Source organism: Labrus bergylta, chromosome 15 (genome assembly GCF_963930695.1).
Source record: "Labrus bergylta chromosome 15, fLabBer1.1, whole genome shotgun sequence".
Taxonomy (NCBI): domain Eukaryota; kingdom Metazoa; phylum Chordata; class Actinopteri; order Labriformes; family Labridae; genus Labrus; species Labrus bergylta.
Genome location: NC_089209.1, coordinates 23,551,940 through 23,575,058, shown reverse-complemented (window position 1 = coordinate 23,575,058; position 23,119 = coordinate 23,551,940). Strand labels below are relative to the sequence as shown.

The 23,119-nt window shown below is 40.0% G+C and overlaps 2 protein-coding genes across 4 annotated transcripts; one reads left to right on the top strand and one right to left on the bottom strand.

Annotated features, from left to right (window-relative positions):
* Window positions 1-4,014: 4,014 nt before the first annotated feature.
* On the top strand, window positions 4,015-14,347 carry rmdn3 (regulator of microtubule dynamics 3). 3 transcript variants are annotated; one of them, XM_020653939.3, is made up of 13 exons: window positions 4,015-4,277; window positions 4,386-4,639; window positions 5,498-5,687; window positions 5,923-6,066; window positions 7,646-7,988; window positions 8,248-8,350; window positions 8,642-8,702; window positions 8,808-8,883; window positions 8,976-9,053; window positions 9,894-9,992; window positions 10,601-10,654; window positions 11,529-11,609; window positions 12,789-14,347. In XM_020653939.3, exons 2-13 carry the CDS (start codon window positions 4,438-4,440, stop codon window positions 12,840-12,842), a joined length of 1,485 nt encoding a protein of 494 aa, XP_020509595.2. In that variant the 5' UTR covers window positions 4,015-4,277; window positions 4,386-4,437; the 3' UTR covers window positions 12,843-14,347. The 3 variants fall into 3 exon arrangements, with proteins under 3 accessions (XP_020509595.2, XP_065819586.1, XP_020509594.2); XM_020653938.3 differs by having other exon boundaries at window positions 4,016-4,277; window positions 4,404-4,639; XM_065963514.1 differs by having other exon boundaries at window positions 4,015-4,639.
* A 549-nt stretch (window positions 14,348-14,896) lies between these two features.
* On the bottom strand, window positions 14,897-22,761 carry rad51 (RAD51 recombinase). The gene is made up of 10 exons (XM_020653940.3): window positions 22,668-22,761; window positions 21,764-21,858; window positions 21,322-21,459; window positions 20,220-20,337; window positions 19,980-20,071; window positions 19,336-19,430; window positions 19,077-19,190; window positions 18,022-18,151; window positions 17,761-17,882; window positions 14,897-15,868 (listed from the first exon to the last, which is right to left on the bottom strand). Exons 2-10 carry the CDS (start codon window positions 21,845-21,847, stop codon window positions 15,745-15,747), a joined length of 1,017 nt encoding a protein of 338 aa, XP_020509596.1. The 5' UTR covers window positions 21,848-21,858; window positions 22,668-22,761; the 3' UTR covers window positions 14,897-15,744.
* Between the last annotated feature and the right edge of the window lie 358 nt (window positions 22,762-23,119).

Sequence of the window (23,119 nt, the reverse complement as noted above, 5' to 3'; positions counted from 1 at the left end):
TTGCAAAACATGTCCATTTTAATGAGTTTAATTTTTTTTTTAGATATGCAGCAGATATTGATTATATTATCAGAAGAATCTTAAATAGTCATCGTTCAGGCCCCCATACACTCCAAACAGGAACCTGAAGTGTTCTTATCTCGGTAGCACGAGAGATCTTAACTCTCTGAAATATCTCAGATCAGCTATCTTAAAAACAAATAGTTCAGGTCTCTGAGGCTCTTCAGCTCGCGGCTTCATATTCAGTGTAGTTTGGGTGAGTTTTCATGTTAAATGATTTCACAGAAAGAAAACATAGAAAGCTCAACAGAAACGTCACAGCCCAGCGACACATTGTTTGTTTGTTTGTTTTTATTAAAGGAACAAACATCTGGGGGATTTTAGTAAAGTCAGTCTCGAGAGGTTTACAATTCTTAAGTAGGCCTTCAAAATCTACAGAGACTATGTGCCACCTTTAAATAGGCCTATTCCTTTTCATACTTTCAGTAAGTATCCATGACTACAAGTACTACCTGTATCAGTTAATATAATTAAATAAATGACTTAAGTTATAATTAAGACGTAAAACAAAATGAGGCAACCGTTTCCTTCTTTTGTGAGGAGAGTGACTCAGGTCGTTTACACCTGCAGGCACTTCCTGTTCAAACAGACAAGTCTTACATTAGTGTTAATAAGTGGACTGGTCTGACTGCATATCTGCAGGAATGTCATTATCACAGATCCTTTGTTTCTCTGAAGTCATTAACTCTCACCTGAGGGAAGATCTCCTACTCTGTATCAGCGCCAGAGAGCTCAATTAGGACAAATCAAACAGGTGCAGGTGTGTAGATGTGAAACACTTTAATGTGATGTGAAATAGATCAGATGAGTGTTTCAGATACAAAATACCAAAATCATTTATATGAGAGATAAGTTCAAAAAGTTCATGTAAGTTACAAAAATACCTACATACTGACTTTCAATAATTTGTAGGTGCAATTTTGTGAAACAGGTGCTCAATTTAGTAATTTTGCTCACACGTTTTACTTGTATTTGTTTCTTGCACCTGTTTTATATATTCATTCTCCAAGTCAACAGTGAAGTAACTTGCACATGCATCTTTTAAAATAAACAAACGTGCGTGAGGATTTCTAATTTGCAGGTGTGATCTGCATCAGCATCATTTTTCAACCCTGGAGGTTTCCGCTTGATTTGGACTTAACTTTCAAGCTAATGTTATGTTCGAAATAATTACTGCAAATGGTTGAATGAGCATTAGCTGTTCTCTCAGGGGAGCTAAGGAGCTATCAAATCTGTTGTAGCCTATTATACCGACTAAACAATAGAAGTGGGGGAAAAAAATCAATACAGCACAGTATCTCGATATTTTGCATGGCTATATTAAATTGATCCATGGCTGCCAAGTATTGTTATTTCTGTTATAACAAAAGTGCTTTTTTAATTTGCACAATTGTGAAGGGGTTTCACAATTTATTTGAACAAGTTTCCTTGTTAAAAAGGACTGCAATCGTCCAGTCATCCAAACATTTTTGTGTTCAGTTAAGTTCCATGAGACTGAAATATAAACAGTTCAGATTGTGAGGTGCATGCAGCCTTACAGGGTTTAACTTTTGTTGCTGTTTTTTTAATTGCAATAAATTGTAATGCAATTTTCAGCATATAGCTTAAAAATGTTTAAAATCCCAATAATGTCGTATCGTGACTCAAGTATTGTGATAATATCGTATTGTGGGGCCCAGGCCTACTAAACCACATATTTTAAAGCAGATTACTCTCCAGATTTCCGTCCAGATGTTTCCTTTTTTAATGTATCAGTTCATTTTCTTTTCGTAAAATGATAACTTAAAGAGTAGACTATTCAGATAAGTAAAAAAACAAAAACAAAAAAACATTAAGCTGGCATACAGTAGCAGCCTACAACATGAAACAGAATATTAGCTTCCCACCGTCAGTATAATGTAAGAGAAAAAATAAACTCCATACCTTAGTCTTTAGCCTAATTATTATTTTCGTAGGCTATATTTAACACTTAAGACGTCTGCCAAACTATAAAGAAAACAGAAATATTCCATTTAAATAAACTATTTCCTGTTTTAAGTCTTCTGTGGTCACTTATAATGACGTTTTCTTAATGATGGTTGAACTGTTCCATCCTTTGTGTATTAATAATAATATTATGATTATAATAATATTGTGATTTATTCTCACTAATTTTCTTAGAGTCAACAAAGCTCAGTGTGAATCATTTCTTGACTTGTTGAACCTCCTTTGTTTCCTCCTGCAGGTTTCTGTCACGTGTTCACCTTTGTGACACATTTCGTTCCATCATTCAGATTCTTGGCACATTTCAGGTTTACCAAAAAGAAACAAACAGTGTGCTCCACTGTGTCTCTTTTCTCACATATCTGGGTCAACTTCACACATGCAGGAAACAGGGCTTAGCAGAGGTTTCCAAAGCCAAGCCTCGGGCATTCAGGGACATATTGTCTTACAGCATGTTAGCATGTTTTCTACAATATCTTTAAATATGAATGAAACTGTGGAAATAAAAAAGAGGGAGTAAACCACAGAGAGGTAGAGAGGGTTAAGGAAGGTGAACAGGAAGGTGCTCAGGATTTTAAAATTGTATTCACTAGAGAGAATCCGAGATAACCTTTTTTTTTTAACAAAGACACACTGATGATTTCGTATTTTCAAAGTTTTCTTTTACTTCTTATTTCAATCCATAACTTGATGAGTTATTTCGGTTGTAAATATCAATGAAAAAAAACTCTTATTTTGTTGTATATAAATAAACACTTACATGACAAAATACAAAGATCCCTCTGTGCAGAGTTAAGTTCAGGAACTTTAACACCGCTCCAGAGGAAGACAGAGTTTGTTTGTTGTGTGAGTTTGGTAAGTTGAGATTAAGATCATTTTCTAACTCAATATTAACATTGATTTCTTCTGGTGACATGAAAATGAAACAACTTGAGTTGTGCTGTACATGAGGAACCTTTTTGTAACAGATTTTATCTGCAAAGCCTGCTGGGAGGAAAGACAGAATACACTATTTAAGACTGAGCTGTAAAAGGAGCATGCAACTTTGTAATGTTATGAATTGTTGAACCACTGCAACTGAGTTTCTGGGGTCTTATTAACCCATGAGGGTTGGGCAATTTGTGTGCATGACCCGTAAATAATATACAATCAATCAAATTATGCAAATCAACCAAATATCTCCCTATGGCACATCATTTTTAGAACAATTATACAGTATATTTTGGAGTATTTAATATGAAATTGCTGTTTGAATAAATGGTTGGAGTTTTAGTTAGAATGTGTGAGTCTGAATAATTAAAGAGGAAGTTCGATGAAAATAATATAAACAACATAACTTTAGATGTATAGCCTATAGAAGTAAATACATAATAAAAACTGGAATAGGCCTATATCTGTGAAAGTGGGAATATGTTGAATGTTCATGAAATGAGAGTTTAAAAATTGAATAAAAGGTTGAATGTGTCGTCAATGAAAGTTTGCAAACATGATATAACATTTTCCATGCATGGAAATGACTGTTTAAGTAGTGAGTGAAATCTCATAGAGACGGTGGCGCCATCTTGTGTTTTCAATGTAAAAATGATGTTGCTCCTATCGAGATATGTACATTTCTTGAGTGAGTCAGCAAGGAGTCTATTTTCAAACAGAGTCTTTTCAAACAGACTCTTTTCAAACAGACTCTTTTTGTATGTTGAACTAGTTGAGTTGGTGGAGTTAAAAAATAATCAGTTGTTCATTTTTATCTTTTACTACTATTTTCCGCTTGTATAACTCTAGGTAGAGATGTTGTTCTGAATATCAGATCAGGCCATCATTAGTTCCACAAATACAATTTAATATAAACAATCCGTCGTAGGATTCACGAAACGAAATTTAAACGTTTAGTTTTTTTCTGTTTTTTCTCTGGCGGAAATGAGTTTTTAGAGTCCGTTTGTCGATCGCTTTATTTTGAAAGGTGAGACCGGAAGTCTTTATCGCATGCTCGTGGTGTAACTGTCAGGTTGCTCGTCGTGCTCGTGGTGCTGATGTTGTTATTTTCGTAGCATCATTGCCTTTAACTTTAAGCCGCTGACAGATTATTAAGAGGTGTAAAACAATATTAGATCTAGGTGTCGTGGAAAACGGTCTTTGAGGTCCCGAAGAACAAGTTAAACATTTAATTAAAAGTCGTCACAGTGTTTATTAGCCTCTGAATGCTAATGAGGCTAACGTGCTAGCAGCGAGCGCACCGTGTAAGTTTAATTTTCTTTATTGATTAACGTGTTAATAAATCTGTCACCGTGAGATTGATCACACAATGTCATGATTAATGACATTTCAAAGTAACGTTTATTATTAAGTGACATCATCGTTAATAGGTTTTATCGGAGTGTTTCTGCGGACTGTGGAGGGATGAGCACGCCGCTCGGGAGGACCGGGCTGATCGGGCTGGCTGTCGGAGCCACAGCCGGATTGGGCTTGATTGCCTTTTTAATTTACCGGGAGATTAGCCGGAGGAAATCCCAGAGCCTGGTGCTGGAGGCCCGGATGGTTCCCCAGCTGCTGGAGGAGGTGGACGGAGCTGCTCTTCTGCGGGGGGTGCTGGATGATCAGGGTGGGTGGTGCTGGATGATCAGGGTGGGTGGTGCTGGATGATCAGGGTGGGTGGTGCCTGGTGGTACTGACAGCAGCAGAGAAAATAGTCAAATATGTCTTTTTCACATGTTTCCTAAATGATATGCAACTACAGCCAACCAAAGTTAGAAATATACTTTTTGTAGGAAATATATAAAGAATTAAATTATATTTCACTGGCAGTGCGATAATGAAACCTTTTTTGGTGTGGTAGTTTGTTTTGACTTTTTATTTTTTATTTTGGCATGGACAGGAAAATAACAGACAGGCTGACTTTACCAATGATACACCTTTTTGAACTGGTTATGAAGGTTTTTTTTAACTGGTTATGAAACAGGCCAAAACCGAAAGTAAAAGTATAACAACATGTATTTTAAATGCAAAATGATGTAATTTCAAATATGTGATTAGAAATACGATTAATTACTATTAAGTGCTAAAAACGGCGATTTATTGCATTAAAAAAGCTGTTGTTTTGACAGCCTGATTTACCTCACTAAACAGTGTGAACTAGTTATTGTGCAAACCAGAGGATGCTCAGCTGTAATGTTCTGCTTATTACGCTGCACATAGTGCTGAGAGGACTGTAAAGATCACACCATAATCACTCTCATTATCGTGTTCAGCATCATATGTTCTGTAACACTCAGGGTTATTTCATAGCATTTAAACAAGCTGTAACTAAAATGAAAAATTAATGCTGTTACCCCGCTTTTTACTAGTGGACAGATGACTGGATGGCGATTGCGTTAGGAAGGTTGCCTTGGCTTAATTTAGGGTAACAAATTAAGTCCAAACCTGTGTTCAATGTGCTGCGTCTCCTTGTCTCGTCCTACAGAGGCGGAGGCCCAGCAGCAGGCTCTGGCGGCGGTGGAGGCGGTGGTGCAGGGTCTGTCCCCAGAGCAGCAGCTGGAGCTGAGGAACCAGCTGGACCAGGTGCTGAACTGTGTGTCCTCACTGCGCTCAGAGGTGGCCGAGCTGAGGGGCGGCCTGCAGGACATCGCTGTGCAGATCATCCAGGATGTCAAGTAAGTTAGAAATAACTCCTCGTTCACTTTTTATCCAGATAGAAATGGTCATTATTTTGTCAGTGGAGTCTGGTACCTGATGGAGCTGTCATTTTAAAAAAATAAAACAATGAATTCAGAACATCACACGGTAATGAACCCATTCAAACACCTCCCCCCCCTCAATAATCAGGGTGTAGTTATAATGGTGTGAAACTTTAAAGAAAAGCTTTAAAGTTAGATTTGCTCACAACAGAAAAGGAGTGGAGGACAGCCAGCGGGTTCGCCGCCGCCGCCATTTTGTCCACAGGGAGCGCACGGACTCCACCAGCTCCAGCTCCATCTACTTCACCGCCAGCCAGGGCGCGACCAGCAACTACGAAGAGACCAGTGAAGGAGGGTGAGTGAGGGGCTTGTGTAAAAATTAGTGAGCTTGATTGTTATTTAAAAAAAATTGTTTTATAGCATTCTTTGCCAACTGTAACTTTAAAAACAAAAAGAAGGGGGGCTCAGTTTGCTTCTTTGATTCCTGAATTCAGACTCAATATAATCCTTTACGGTTCAGACTGAATCCAGGTTCAACACAACAGGCTCTTAACAAGCTTCACAAGTGAATTCATGTTGATCTGAAAGACATTGATAAATGTGGCGTAGCTCGAGCTCACTGACTGACTGACAGTCATTCATTCTGACCGACTGTGTAGAACAAAATCAAGAACATCATATGTGTATATAATAGTCATATCATAATATTCATTGAATATACAATGGCGGCCTGCCCGAATATCGTCTGTGTGGGAAACACTGATGTGACTGGCAATGAATCACTTCAGTTTACGATGTTTCCCTTTTTAAATACATTTTTGGAATATTTTTCTTTTCAAGTAGGACCTAAAAGAGCACATAGGCGAGTATTTTTTAAAACTGAGGTTTTCCTCCTCCTTTTAATAAAATAATCCTGTCAAAATGATCTACTTCCACATGAAAATGCAAAATGAGAGTTACGTATGTAACTACTGGATGACCGCCAGAGTTCTCCGTCACTCTGAATCTTGGCGAGAAGATTCTGTAGGGGCGTCTCACGTGACGACGCGGGTTATTTAAGCTACGTCAGGTGTCACCTCAGGTCACGTGACTTTGTTGATATTAAATACTCAACCTGCGAGTGCATGAGACAGATATAATCCAGTGTTAAGAACTGCCTCTGGCGGTCAGGAAGAATGAAATAGAACTCACTGTTACGACTGTCATGAGCACGCCAACTCAAAAACGAAGTCCTTGACATGCAAACATGTCCTCGCCATTCCTCTGCAATGACCACTTAATTTGACAAAGTTGTCCATTCAGGCACCTCTGCCGGTCAACATAGTGGGAGCACTAGTTTGGTTATGTCTGCTATCGCACTACACTTAACTCATGTAGACCAAAGTGACAGTGTTGCACAATGAAGTCAAACGGAGGAGAAACCTGCGTTCAGTGTGACGTTACTAGATCAACACTCAGTTTTCCCTGTCTACACAGAAACACCTTAAACAGAGTTTCTGAAAATCTTCACCCTGGAGGGAGTTTTTCCAAAAGGTCAGTTTTTAGTGACCTAAAATGCCATTTGTGTATGAGGCCAAAATGCACAGAAATACCTCAGTTTTAAAAAAAAAATCCTCCTATGTGTGGACTAGTCCCTAAAAGAGCAAACCACGGCTCAGGAGGCTCTCGTTGATGGCATTTGTTTTTTGATTCTTATTATAGAGATATGCCCAGAGTTAAATTCATATATAAAGGAAAACAAATAAAAGGCTTGAGTAGAGTCTAACAGTGTGCTGTTAGTGTTTTCATCTTATTTGAATAAAGTGACCCTTTAAATTTAGAGAAAGCTCAAAGACATAGTGGTGATAAATTGATATAAAGTGAAATTCAAAGGTTGGTTTCTAATCATCTAAATAATCAAATAAATACCTGGTGATTCTCCGCGTGTCTCTCAGATACTCGACGGCCTACGCTGAGTCTGACTACACAGATCGGGACACGGACAGAGAGGAGCCTGAGCCCGAGCCTGAACCGGAGTCTGAGGAAGAGGAGGACAGGAGCTGTGCCACCGTCCTCACCCTCCGCCAGGAAGACTCCCAGGAGGAGGTGGAGGAGAGGGGGCTAGAGGAGGAGGAGGAGGAGGATGAAGGTGAAGGAGAGGAGGCCAGGCTGCAGCTGGTGACGGATGCTCCCAGTGGAGAGCTGGCTCTCCTGCTGGCTCAGAGCGACATCCTCCACACGGGAGACGCACGTCTGAAGGCCGAAGGTTTTCAACTGCTGCTGGACAACAGAGCTGAGGTGAGGGACTCGACCTGCAGCTCACCAGATGTTTACTGACTGACACTGATGATAAACAGATCAGAGAAGGTTTACTGCTTGTATTGCACTTAAGATCCAGTAGTGAGAACAAAAGGCAACACACAATGAAAATACAAACACATGTTGGATGATTACACAGAGTGGCGTGCCTCGACTCTTTCTGTGTCTCTCTTTCTGTGTCTGCTCTGTCTTCATCTACTTAAACTGATCTTTGTTTCTTTCTGACTCTGTGCCGCAGTACGGAGACAGCAGGGAGTTTCTGTGGCGCTTGGCTCGAGCTTACAGTGACATGTACGAGTCCACTGACGACAAACAAGAGAAGAAGAACTACGCACAGCGAGGTGATGCACCAATAGAACAGTTTAGAGCAGATATCACAGCAGTTGGGTGCCCATTGTGGCAGAAAAACAGGGAAAGCATGAGCAGAGAAACCCAGAGAAACAGAACTTATAGTGGTTTCTATGTTTATAATGTACATTAAACATTTCATAAGATAAATAACAGAGAGTGAAGTGGCCATAAAATGGCAGGTCTGCATCAGTCTGTTGTTATTTGACTTGTTTTTAATAGTCGATAAAGTAGACGGCTGTGTTATATTGTTTGTGTCATTGAGCTGAGAGCTGGTGTTGCAGGTCGTCAGGAGGCGGAGTTAGCTCTGAAGAAGAACGGCCTGAACGCTGAGTGTCACAAATGGTAAGATGATGGAATCAAACCCTCAACCTAAAAACACTCTGAGTTTCCTCTTTGTGTACATACTGTTTCCACATTCATCAACAGTTATTGTGTTTCTGTCTGCAGGCTGGCTGTGCTGTCAGGACTGACCTCCCAACACGAGAGCATGCACAGCAAACTGAAGAGCAGCCACATTTTAAAGGTAACACCTTTGTGTTTTAGATAACGTGCACATTAAGTATCTGGATCCTCACTGTTGTTTACAGCATGTGACTGTTTGTTTTCTGCCCTCAGGAGCATCTGGACCGAGCCATCGCCCTCAGAGATGATGACCCCATGTGCTTCTACCTGCTCGGCCGCTGGTGCTACGAGGTGGGGTCAGAAGCTGTGTGCTCTTATTTGTTATTTTAGACACAAAATGACACGTAAACAGTGCAAACCTAGAGTACGTAGAGTTTAATCACTTTACATAACAAGTTCAAGAACTTGTGGTGTTAACATGTGAACACATGTTAGACTAGAATCATGGTTTCTGATGAATGCATCTTATTTGTGCATCGACTGATGTTTATTATTTTACCTGGGCCGCAGTCATTTAGAAATCTGAAAAAAAATCAGATGAGTGTAGCTCACTGTGGGCTTAGCTCTAATAAACGGCAACATCACGTTGCAGAAAAGGCATTTCCAGCTACGGGAAACAATTGGAAACGTATTAGGAAAATGACAACCTGTAGACTGTTCACCACAGACTTGAATGGGTCAGCATTTTGATCCTTCCCTCATCTTAACTTCCAATTATATTTAATTTCATTACCAAAAGGCAAAACTCAGTTTCTTCATTGCTCCAGAAATAAGACTCTCTTGTTGCCACCACCATGTTTGTTTTGCTGATAAGTCACTTGGCTCAGGCGGCAGCAGTGCAGGTAGTCAGCAGCTGACAGATACCGGGGTAAGATGTTTACATGCCACAGTATCCTGTTTTCGGGTCCAGATAGCAAAATGGACTCCTCAAAGTCAGGTAAGTAAGGGCTTTTCCCGGTTTAGGAAATTGGGATGTGATGTTTACGTTCACAAATACAAAAACTGGATTCTTAAGAAACGGGACACTCAAGTCCATGTAAACACAATCACTGTTTAAACTGCTTTTTGAAAACCACACCTGTCGCACATCAGTTCAGCTTTTGAAGTGTGTGTGCGTGTGTGTGTGCGCAGGTAGCCACTCTGGATTGGTTGGAGAAGAAGGCAGCAGCTGCTCTCTACCAGAGCCCCCCCACCTCCACACTGCACGACGCCCTCGAGAACTTCCTCAAGGTACCACGCTGCTGCTGATGACGTCTGAACGTCACCTAACAGATTTAATGTCTGCAGGCGTGCTGATCCATTCATCAAGTCTCAGTTCATCGATGTCGTGTTGTGCTTGTTTTGTTCGTAGCTTTGGTCATGTGTTGTAAATGTTTCAAAGTGTTTTGTTTTATTTGAGTTCATCATCACCACCACCGCTAACCGCATGCTATTTGTCCCTTTATCCACACCTTGGTTAATCCACCGCAGTGTCTCCCTGTAGTCACAGTGATGGAAAAGAACGACACTGCTGCATCTTTGAATGGCTCATTTAACTTGTGCAATGTTTTACACATAAATACAGCAGAAAGTATATTGAGTCGAAAGTAATAATCTGTCCCTTGCTCTCCCAGGGGATTCAAAATCATTTAGAAAATCCTAAAAATAATTTCAATTCATATCAAATGTTTGGTATTTACGTGGTATTCTTTCCTTTTTTATGCCCGTAAAGACTGTTTAGGGCAGCCCTTACCCACAATGCCTGGAGAAAGATGTTTACACGGTTTTCATGGATCCTTTTTAACTGAAATGTTGGAACATCATATCATAAATGTCTTCTTTGTTCTGTGAACTTGTAGGCAGAAGAACTCAGTCCAGGTTTCTCCAAGACTGTGAGACTCTACATCGCAAAGGTAAACAAAACAGATCACACAGTCATTCAAATAAAGGTAAACAAACAACATCTGTGTAGTGATGCTCTGAGAACGACTGCAGGTCCAGAGAGCGGATGTGTCGTCTAATTTGGAAATGTGTTTAATGAACAGCGTGGTGTTAAACATGACTCACTCAGATGAAGATGAAACTTTTGAAAGCATTCCATGATGGCACCTCTCCAGATACCAAACCAATTTACAGACTTGGTCCAGGCCGTAACTCGAATCAGCGATTTCAGTTCCCAACCCATGACCCTACAGACTGAGCTACTGCCACCCCAAGCTGAGGCGGGTTTAAGCCTCCTGACAAACTGTTACATCCCGCCCACCTGTCAATCATGACAGTTACACACCTAACTATAGATAACATGTATCATTCAGAAAATCAAAACAGAGCTGTTTTAAAAATAATTCCCCGCTGTACAGTGTGAGCCAGTGATGACAATAACTAACTAATCAGAAATATCTTGTTTTTTGGACCAGGCTGTAACTATGTTAATTTGTGGTGTAAAAACTGCTTTTTTGCCTGTGGGTTTTATATGTGACTTTTGGAGTTCCTGTAGTCAGTCTCAAGCGGACAATCAACAAATTTAGTTTTTTTGCACCACTTCATGGGTTTAATTTTTCAAGACTGGAGGATTGCCGCTTGTTCATAATATATTCAAGTACAAATGCTCTTAAATCTTATAAATCAAAGTGAATCATCAGATTCAGACACTTTTGAAGTATCTGAAGTTCTCCAGGTGATGAATATCTTTAGATATTTACAGAAAATAAAAAGTATTTAGGAGTGTGTGATATTGTGATCTTAAGGAAACTGTATAAACTGTAATGGATGTTGTTTGACCTGCAGTGTCATCAGGAGCTGGGAAACATCTCCGAGGCAACAAACTGGACCGAGCTCGCTCTGAAGATGAACACCAGCAGTGATGATGTAAGAACCGAGCGTGTCCATCTCTGCTTTACAACAAGCTTTGATCCAGTTCCATTCTTCAGAGCCACGATCGGATTCATTATAGTTTGTCATTTCAGACAATCATGTCCTGTTTTATTAGTTTTTAAAGAGAAAAGACCGACTGTACAAACAAATGTTCTGACATGATGTGAAGTCTTTATCACACACATCTGTTCAGCTGTCTCTTCTGTCGGCTACATCTCACTTTGTGGGTTTAAAGCTCTGCAACACATTAAGAATTTAATTCAACCAAGAGACAAAAATGTAAGCTAATTTAACTTTAAGGAAATGAAACAATGAAAATACATTAAGAGAACGTGTTTCTCCTTTCATAGTTTCTCTGATGAATAGCACATGATGTTCAGCCATAGGTCTCACTCTACATCAGGCAGTTCTTGCTTAACATTGTTTTTTTTAAGTATTGGAAGTAGTTCAGTAATCTGAAACAAGTATAGCCTCTGAAAATAACTCTGTGAGTCATGACTGTCTACAATGGGTGTAACACCTGAGTCCCACTGTCTGTGATGTTTTCAGAGTCCCGTCACGCCCAACAACACTGTTTGTTTGTTAGCCATCGGGCCGTAGACGCAGTGACTTCAGCGAGTTGTGGACAGAGAAGGTGTAGCACAAGTTTCTCTTTGCCGTCTCAACAGATGAGATTCTATTTAAAGTCAACATAACTCATTTCCTCCTTGTGAGCTCATTCATGCTAACTAACAAGCCTCCTAAACTCACGTTACTCTCCTGAGAGGTGAAGGTCAAACTCTTAAGTCTCGCAAGATTTTAGAAACGAAACACAGAATGCATGACAGGAAGCTAAACTTCAGTGAGCAGGTTCATAACTTTGAGTCCGTGCCAGCGACCGCTTCATGGAATGTTTTTCTGATCCAGGCCTCTGCGGACTGAAATACTGCGATCTTTAACGTCCAGATCGTTCATTGATTCAGATCGTTTTTATCTTTACGCCTCCTCATTCTTTCTGTGATGTTGACAAACACGTTAGTACTGGTCAGTCGTTTAGACCCAGCAACATTCCCAGCAGGATAGCCTTTACATTCTGCTCCAGCCTCATGATATCCTCCCAGTAGAAACCACTAACAGAGTTCAGAAAGGACAAGAGGTTTATGTTTAACTCTTCATTTAAACTTTGTTTTTCAGGATGAAGAAACGTCCAAACTGGAGGCTCAGCTTCGAGTCTTAAGAAAAATCTAAACTCTTTCCTCTAAGATCCAGCAGACGTCACGATTGGCTCGTCAGACTGCTGCTCATCCAATCAGACACCTTAATTATTTTTGTCACCTGTCACCGGTGGACATCCGTCATACTGTCACTGTGAAAACACGTAGAGTTTAGTGATGTTTATTTTTTTGCAAAGTTTAATTGAATCCCTTTCACAGATTAATATATATTGTATTGAATATGGTATTTATCTATTATTTAATGTTTTTTTAACAACTTGTTTGCCTTTTTTTAACTGATGAAGTTTAAGCACTATCACCTCAGTTCAATGGAGTTAAAGGAGCAGTTCACTGAATCACAGACCCACAGGTCAAACATTTTCTTTCACGTTTTATTTCACAGAACAGTCTCAAGAGACGTTCATTTTAGAATCTGGACAAATTAATGAATCTGCATCGATAGATTGAAGTATTTACCTTAACGTTATTCTCTTATTGTGGATTTGTTGGTGCCTCAGAGCATTGGGGGTCCTGCAGAAGAACTAGATGACTTTGAGAACATGAGCTCAGGATGCTATGAATAGAAATTTCTTTTTGAATTTTAAAAAAGGGAGGAGAGTTGTCATGAAGGGAGTTTATAAGGAACCCCTGAAGCTCAGGTAGGAACATATAAAAAGCTCTTTGTTAATCTGTTAACACAGTTAACAATGTAAGATTTTTAATCTTACATGTGTGCTCTGTGGAAACATATTTACAAATGGCTATCTGACCTGAGCCTCACCGGGATCTTAAGTTTTACAAATCTGGATATTTGGTCCAGCTTGATCAGGGACTTAATTATTATTATTATTTACATAACAGTGGATAGAGTCAGAAATCAGGGAGAGAGGGGAATGACATGGGGGGGGGGGGAGCCTGGGGTCAGATTTGAACCTGGGCCGTCCACTATAGCCTCTGTACATGGGGCTCGCACTAACCACTAGGCTACCCGCGCCCCGGGGACTTTTTAAAGCTTTAAGGGAAACAGTAACAAGTATACATGAATCTAATGAACTTTACTCTTTGTGAATTAGAGGTTTTCTTTTTCTTCTGGGTCCACGTTATGTTTTGATATTTGTGTGTGTTGTGGAGACGTATTGATACTGTCGTATTCTGGTCTTAATTTTTTTCTTTTAATAAGTGCTCTGACCTTAAATCACATAACGATCCCCAGTAACAAAGCGGCTGTTTGACAAGCAGAGTGTAAGCACTTAAACTGATGATTCAGAGTGTGGAGCGATCACTGTTTAAGTTTCCTTTAAAGTTTTTACTGCCTTTGAATTTTGAGTGATTCTGTTATTTATTTTTTTATTTTAGTGAGGTGAACTTTTGTTTTTTTATTTGTGATCTTACACTTTGTTTTCTAATCTTTTGTTTATTAATTCTTGTTGAGATCACTTTGCAGCCTGTGAGCTAACGTGATGTTTAATATGCAGCCTGAGAGGTCAAAGTGCAAATAACTGACGGTGGAGAACTCTGAATAAAAAGATTTGTTTTATATTTATGATTCCGAGTGTGATGTGTTTGACAAACTCTGCTCTTCATACCTCCTGTAATATATAAATGTTGGAACTGATTTTTACGTTTGGAGATTTTCCCTTCATGACATCACAAAGGGCAGTAGCCCCTCCCCCAGGTGGGTGACACTCCCACAGCTAGGTGTCTGTTCGGCCCTCTGAGTCTGCCTTCTCACCCTAAACAATAGGGCATGGAGCAAGAAAGCTTAAGCCACCCAAGACCTTCCAGAGAGGGGGCGTGGTCAGACACAGCTCATTTACATATTTAAAGGTACAGACACAGAAACAGCCTGTTCTGAGCAGGGCTGAAATAGAGGGGTTTATAGACCATGATCATATACAGGATCAGAGTGGATTTAGAACAAGAAACTTCACAGACATGTTTTGGGGAGCTGAGACTTATTCAAACTGGTTGAAAAGGAGGATAAAATGTGACCTTTAAGTTCCTGAGGTCATCTTTTCCAGTTGGAAATCACAGATAAATCCGTAAAAGAATAACATCCCAGAAGCAGACAAAGAAGAAAAGCCAATCTAATAGCAAAAGAAATTTAATTTAGCTATCATAAGTGTATTTACACAGAAAGTTTTCATAACGAAACAGAAAGCAGACAAACCAGCAGTGGTAATAAAAAAATAAAATCCTGCCTTCTTGTGCTACTTCTGTAATCAGAATGTATCAGAGAGAATAACACTGGAGACATGTAAGAAAACTACATTCTGGTCTTTCCTCTTATTCTCAGAGTTTCCACAGTCAACATTTCACTGCCAGAGATCCAAATAATAAACAAGGACAACAGAAACATCAAAAAGACAAAAAAAAAACAACTTATAATAGTTATAATAGTTTACAAATGATTTTCTCCCCTCTCCTTTGAAAAACGACCGCTACAAACTGCATTCAGCTAAGAAGAAAAGGATGCTCTGCAGTAATGAAGTTTCTCATCGCTATGACATCTTTGTTGGTTTGTTTAGTTTTATAAAGAAGTTATTCACTGTGAGAGAGGTTTATTGTGATATGAGTCTTTAGTTACGATAACTGTCTGATTATTTTTATTCTAAAGTAGTTCCACAAACACTGATGAAAGTAAATTTTGTTATAATGAGACTCTAGGTCTCTGAAGTATTTCTCTTCAGTCGAGTGCAGTTTGTCGTGTCTTTGCTGAAAACAAAACGTTCCTTCTTCTTCTGAGCTCCATCAGAATCTGATCTGGACCACCTCCTCTAAATCAGCATCAAACCAGATCCTGCACCCCCCCGTCCCCCGTCCCATTAGTCTGAGGCTTCGTGTGAAGGTGGTAGCACAGGCGAGGATTTCAAACACAAAACACTTGAGTCCATTAAGTGGGACTGAGACCAACACCCCCGGCTGCTTCCTGCCCCTCAGTCTTTGGCGTCGCCGACTCCATCAGCGTTGATGGCGAACATGGCTTCAGCCTCTGGCAGGCAGGGCGAGTCGTAGATCTTACAGATCCTCGTCTCTCCTCGACCTTTCCTCAGGTACAGACTGAAGACAAGAACAACTTTCAGACTCTTTGATTCATGAAAACAAAGTCATGTAGCTGTAGAGGTCGCTGGCTGCAGTACAGGACGTAAGCTCCTCCTCCTCCATATTAACAGAAATGGCTCAACTTTAAAGTCTAAATGCAGGTGAAATTACATTTTCTCAAACATGGATTCTGTTCTTAAAGTAAGTTCTTATCATGCTAAATTATATCCAAATATTAATTTTCTGACAACACGCACTTTTGTCTGGTTTTTCATGTAAAAGTTGGCTGCGTCTGGTATACCGGTGAGACTAATCTACCAGAGTAAAATACTGAGGCGCACACCGTCGTTACCGTGAGTGCAGTCCTCCACATCACACACGTGAAGCAATTGTAAATTCACTCCCACTCATTGTGTATTGGAAGAAGTGCTGGGAAACATAACGATGCCTCTTTTAACTATCTTTTTAGCAAACAGGTCAGTAAATAAAGCCTGTGGAGCGCTGGTTTGTTGAAACAGTTGTCAATTAAAGACGAGTGACCAGCAGACATGTGCAGAGACTTGAAGGACCAGGGTCTGTGCTTTACAACTTTCAGTGCAGGCTGAGAGCTCAGCTACCATACTGTAGCTAGTAGGAGTGCAGATGCCACAAAGCGAAAAACAGATGGTACTTAAAGAGCGACAGAGCTGCACAGAAACTGACCGTTGCAGACTTTGATGAACCCAATAGAAAATGTGCAGCAGGGAAACCGTTTAGATCTTTTTTTTTTTTTCTGTCTGAGAGACTGCTTCTTCTATATCGGATAAGACGGTAGTTATCTGATTCTATAAAAAGGGGTATAACAGCATGATTGACAGCTCTGTTGACAAATGAGGCTCCTGCAGCGCTGTGTTTATTATCAGAGAGGAGGAACGGTAAGAGGAAATATAACAAACACAACAGTCATTCAACTTCCCACAACTGTGAGCGTTTGCTACAAACGGACACAACAATCTGTTCTGCTGAGGATTATGCCCACCTCAGGGACCTTTGACCTTTTAGCAGGAAGTTAAATGTGTTTTTTTTTTAGTAATAAGGAAAGGGTGGGACATCAATAGAGTGGCTCCACTCTCCAAACTATGGGTCAAATTGAGCAACATGTCAGCACCCATTATTATTATTGGATTATTTTGGCTTCACTTTAGTGGAACAGGAGGAGATGCGTTGTCCATTTTTATAAAACAGACAACAGTTGTACAAAATCTCCTTTTCTTTGCAATCAAGCCTCATGAAAAGGGAAATATGGCATTTTAAACCTGGGCACTATTTTTAAAGGGGTCTAAATGACTTTAAGTAACCACAACTTTAGGGATTGCTCTCATAGATTTCTCCAGCCTGCAGCAGTGAAACAGACTGTAAAGGCTGCACCGGACTGAATGGACAAAACAGTTTTTACATCACAGAAAACGGAGGCTGCTGGTGTTTTTGGTTTCGTCTGTGAGTCATAGCTTATGAACCGCCGACCTGAAGTGAGAGAAAGGCCATCTCACTTGCTACCTCCAGGCGATTAAAAGAAAAGATGGAAAATTAACAAGCCTGTGAGCCCTCCAAAACTTATTCAATGGTGGGCTTAGCTTTCCTAAAAAAAAAAGCCTTCCAGGTGTCTATCTGGTCACTATGCATTGTGTGTTACATAAATATTGTGTTGGGTCCAAAAACACGATTAACAACACCAAAGTGGTAGACCAACAACTCTTGTCTTTGTCTTTGAGGGTAAAATGACTGTTAGAGTCTGGCGGCTTTAAAGAGAGCATTCTGACGCTGTTTCTGTTCAGCAAAGTACTGTAGTCAATCTGAGCCTGTCAGCTTTTAGTGGATGGACTCTTGGCCAGGTGAGAAGACCTGAATACAATCAAATCTGCATCACTCACCGTGTGGTCGAGGCATGAGCCATAATGTTGCCTCCGATGGGTTTCTTAGGATCCGCAGAAAACATGGCCGCCCCGTCCACCTGTGCTACTACCTGGTTGGTTATCACCACGGCAACACCGAACTGTTGTCATGTTTGATTGAGGCAAAAAAAAAGCAATCATGTGTGAGTGACTTCAGAGTCAGTCTGGACGGTGTGGATTCAGGTTAAATAACATTTGAAGATGAACAACAAATAAAAACAAGAAAAGGTTAACCATTACCTCGTCTGCCAGTCTGAGCAGCATGCGGAGGAAACGTCCCAGGTGTCCCTGTCTGGCCGACAGCTCCCCTCTACCCGAGTAATCTGTTCTGTAGAGAGCTGTGGCACTGTCCACGATCAGCAGGGCATACCTGACACACACACACACAGAGACACAAACACACACTGTTACGGGCTGTGTTATGGTTGTTTTGTTTTCACTAACCTTTCTCTTTCTTCCTCTCATGTGCTCTTTGATGCATTTATTTAGCAAAAAAGATTAGATGTCCAAGCCCCCATCTAAAAGGGTCTGGACCTCCATCTAAAGTGTCAGGGCCCCCCACCTTAAAATTTTTAGAAGCTTATCCGGGGTGTCCTTTTCATGCTCTTTGTCGTATTGTGGTTGTACTTGTTGGATTAATGTGTTTATGACGTATGAATTAAAAATCAAATCAAATAAATAAAAAGAAAAAGGAACAATTGAAATTGCTCAACACAACTAATATAACATGTGGTTTATCTAAATTCAACACTTTTAACGACTTCTGTAGTCTCCAAAATACTCAACCCCCTGAATAGAATCCCTCATACGAGCACACATTTACAAACCAGGTGTTGTCTCAAGCACACCTGATGCAAGAGAAATCATCTCGAGCCAATGGGAGGGGGTGATGGCGTTTACATCCTGTGACTGGAGTCAGTGCAAAGACTGAATGCACGCGACCGCTACGATCTCCTAGCACATAATTAAACGGCGACATTACTGTTTTCCGTTCGTCAGCAGGCTTTGTTTACTTTTTTGTCGATATTGTTAATTCCATTGAACTTCAAACAACGCTTGTTATGAAGGGGTTGAATACTTCTGAGCCTGCAGTAGTCATTAAAATTGGCCTTTGTGTTGACTTTGGAGAAACCACTTGTAAATATTTTGTTTATTGTAAACAGCTGAAAGTTTTGATTTCAACTAAATAATCGCAGAAAGGAAACGTATCGCATCGTCAGTTTTCCCCAACATCGTTCAATCGGCTCCAGTTTAAATATTGTGGAAAATAAAGAAGCAGTGGGAAACAGACTGACCTGGACTCGGCCATCATGGCGGACGCCTGGTACAGCAGCTGGGTCTGATGGTCCGTGTTGAAGGCTCGAGCGTACGCCACGTTGTCCAGAACATCACTGCCCACCAGCCCGTACCTGACAGCACACAGGGGTCACATGACTTTCAACATCAAGCTCTTCTTTGTTGCATCCTCACAAACACAGTGAGATCAAATGAATGGACCAACAATAAAACAGGTGTGTTACAGTAGCTTCTGTAGCGTGATCATGTTTGACCGACCTCTCAGCGACAGCGAGGAGTCTCTCTGGTCTGAACGTTCCCTCTGTGTCGATGTACATGGCTTTACCTTCTCCTCCTCCCTGATCGATGGGCAGCTGAGGACACAGAGGACGTCTCAATAACACAAACACACAGAACCAAAACAAGTACACAACATTTCAGTTTGTGTCTCTTCATTTTAGGGGTTTCTATTAATACTGTTTAAAACTAGTGTCTCCAACATGTCTGATTAAAGACTTTGAATACCAGTTCAGACATATTTACCTGAAATGCAGGTTAAGTTTTTTTGTGTTTTAAAGATAGGAAGGGATATCCCAGAGTGCCCACTATTCTTTCAAAGTAATGGAACTTAAAGTTAAAGTAAAGTTTACATGAAAATTAAACTGACTTAAAAACAAAAAAATGGCCAAAATCAGTCAATGTTTAGCAGCTGAAGAGTAAAATTAATTAATTATCTTCACCAGACATCAACACATTGTTGATTTGAAAACCCAAATGAGTTTTAAAGTCATTAAAAAGTGTAATTTTAAGCATTTTAACACTTAAAATGCTTAAATCACTTTTTAAAGCTGCACACTGAGACCCCCCCCCCCCCCTCAGTGAAATCTCTCTCTGCTGTCTGATTCATCGTCTCTAAACGGTACCTGACAGGTGACAGCGAGGGTGTGACACAGCTGGGTTTTCCCCGTCCGAAACTCTCCGAACATCTCCGTGATGGAGCCTGTCTCGATCCCTCCTGCAGGAAAACAGAAGATGTACTTTTCCTTACATCTGGATTCACATCTGGATTTCTGTCACCTGTTTTAACTCGTGATCAGAGACACTGTTTCCCTGCATCACTACAGATGACCACGCTGAACTTATTTGCATTAAGTTGTACGAACCCTGCAGCAGCTTGTCGAGCTCCTTGGAGCCCGTGGAGACCTGGATGATCTCGGCTCTCCTCTGGTGGAACTCTGTAGCCGTAGTGAAACCCATCGGCACCAGTTTGGCTGCTTCAGTCTGAGAGGGAAAAGACATTTAAACACAGCAAGAGATTCATAAACAAATAATAGAATTAATGACAGGCTTCATAATTAATCTATCTTAATTAAAAGCATGTTTTGCTGATATGAGAATGATTGAAGTAGGGTAGATTTACTGAATTAGCCTTTTTATGGTTGGTTATCAAGCTTCCACATTTTTTATTTCATTCTTCTTTATGTTTTCGAGAGTTCATTCACAATTTATTTCAGTCTGATCAAGTTGCTTCCTTCAGTTCTTACAACTGTAACCGCTGTGAAATAACCCTGACACCAAACTTGCACTGTGCATGTACAGTACATATTATTTAAACATATCAATCCATGTACACTGCTTAATGTTTAAACTGTAAACTCTAACTCATGCTAATTATCTGTTACATAATGATGTATTCTACTGTCATGTCTACTTTAGCATCTTTGCACATCAGCGTACGAAGCGTCTTGTACAGTTCACCAAAGTTAAAGTCGTCGTGTGTTTTAAGTACAGCTGGCCAATAAAGCTGATTCTGGTGGATGATATTTATAATGACAGAGACAACAGGGACATTTAACATGTGGGGGGTAAAGTGTCATATAACATTTCTTATGTTATACATTAGACATCTCCTGGCTCAAACCTCCGTTACAAATGAACGTAAACATTAATTTTTCACTTGATCGGGTCAAGACATGTGAGAAGAGGTTCCACCTTTGATCCAAAAAGTTTCATTTGAAAGTTTTACAAAGACTCCTTTGCTTCAAGATCTTTTTCAGTTTATTTTAAAGACTCAAACGTTTCTAAAGGTATCTTGGTATCTGGAGACGATGAAAACCTCCAGACTTGTTCCTTGAGACACTCGGACTCTCTCGTATGTCTGACTTCTTCCTCGGTTTGTGATTCTCATTTAATCCCTGTCATATTCCTGTACCATTTTTGAGGGAATGTGTACACATGCAGAGAGGAGGTGGAGATGTTTCTTACCAGAATTTTGTCAGCTTTGGCTTCACTGATGCCCTTGATGTTGAGCAGCTCTTTCTTTGGGGCGTAGGCCACGGCCTCGATGGTGTGAAAGCCGGCGTCCTCCAGCTTCTTGATGTCGCTGGCACTGATTCCACATTGCTGCATAAGAAGACATCAAAACATTGTTTCTGATTACAATTAAAGGGTCCAGAGATAGACCTTTTTGTTAAAGAGGAAAATGTGTCTCTAGTGATAGTCATCACATAGCTTTCTTCAGACCAGACTCGACTCTACTTTAATATTTCATAAGACAGGTGCATTGGAGAGGAATGAATCCATCTAAAATTGCAATGAAACTCCTACACACAGTCTAAATTTAACAAAAACATTGTTGACAAATACCCTAACTTCATCCTCACACAGACAGGTAATGGGATAGTGCAGTATAATTTGGGATACACACCTCCAGTTTACACAGAGGCTGTGGCCCGAAGTTTTCTTCCTCCTCCACCTCTGCTTCCACCCTGGCCTCGCTCCTCATCGCCATGATGAGAAAATCTGGTCAAAACAGAGGAGGGGGTCAGTGACCTTAATGAAAGATAAGTATGATACTGTCTCCACTACAGACAGCAAGAGAACGGCCATATTAGAGCTAACTGAATTAATTACAACTTTGTCTATCTTTTAAATAATATTTGGTTACATTTTTTCATATTGTTGTAATTGATACAATATCATTGATTATTTGTGTTATTTTTAACACGGTCACTTTTAAAACCGTAACACCAGTAACAGTACGTTCTGCGTGGTTACATTTTATGCGTTTGCCCTGGATGAAGGTAATCAAAATGATTGACAATGTTTAGAATATCACTTTCCTTTATTTAAATTTGTTTGGAGTAAAAAAAAACATGACAAGTCCAGACATATCGGGTGCAACTGTACACTCTGTACCTCAATCAAAGCGTACACCGAGAGATGTTTGTGTTTTTTTGATGGGTAGCATAATTCGATTGAACACCCGACTTCCCCGGACATCACGGATCAGGCTATATGAAAGTTAAATACTACTTCTGTTTCAGGATTCACGTTGTTGACAAACTAGCAGTAGAAAACGTGATTTACATTCTGTCACTAACCCCAATTCAAACGTTTAAAGCTCCATAGCAGCGACTGAGATAATTAATCCTACAACTTCGAAGTAGCTCTTTAGCATTAGCACTTCTCTGCATCTGAGACTAACGTTAGATGTCTAAAATCAAACAAAATGTGTTAATCTAAATAAAAGTTAAAACTTACGTTATCTCTACATTATGATGTTATAACTGCTTAAATTAATCATATAATTAGCTGTATGTTCCACCTACCTGCTCACTTCTTGTTTCCCTCAAATTTCGGCTGTTCGATAACCAAAGCTCCCGCGCTTGACGCTAAGACGTGCTACGTAGTGACGCATCCTCTTACGAGTTCTCTGATTGGCCACATTCCAGTTCCTTCGCATCAATCCTTCAAAGTAAAATCACGTGCTTTTGTTTTTTAATTCAAAACAGATATCCCAATATGATTAACCTGACAAGAATGTAAGTGCTACACAATGCTCACTTTGACCTTTTTTTATTGAAACTTTAAGAACAAACAATAGAATACCTGTAAAATCATATTTTTGACAAGCTACTTTTTTAAATTGCAATTTATCTTCTGTAAATATTTTATCCCTCTTCTCCTACTCAAAGTTGTTTGTTGATGATGGATGCCAGTTTGTCTGTGCACTTTAAGGTAAAGCATTTTTAATTTTGTTGTACAATTGTATGACAATAAA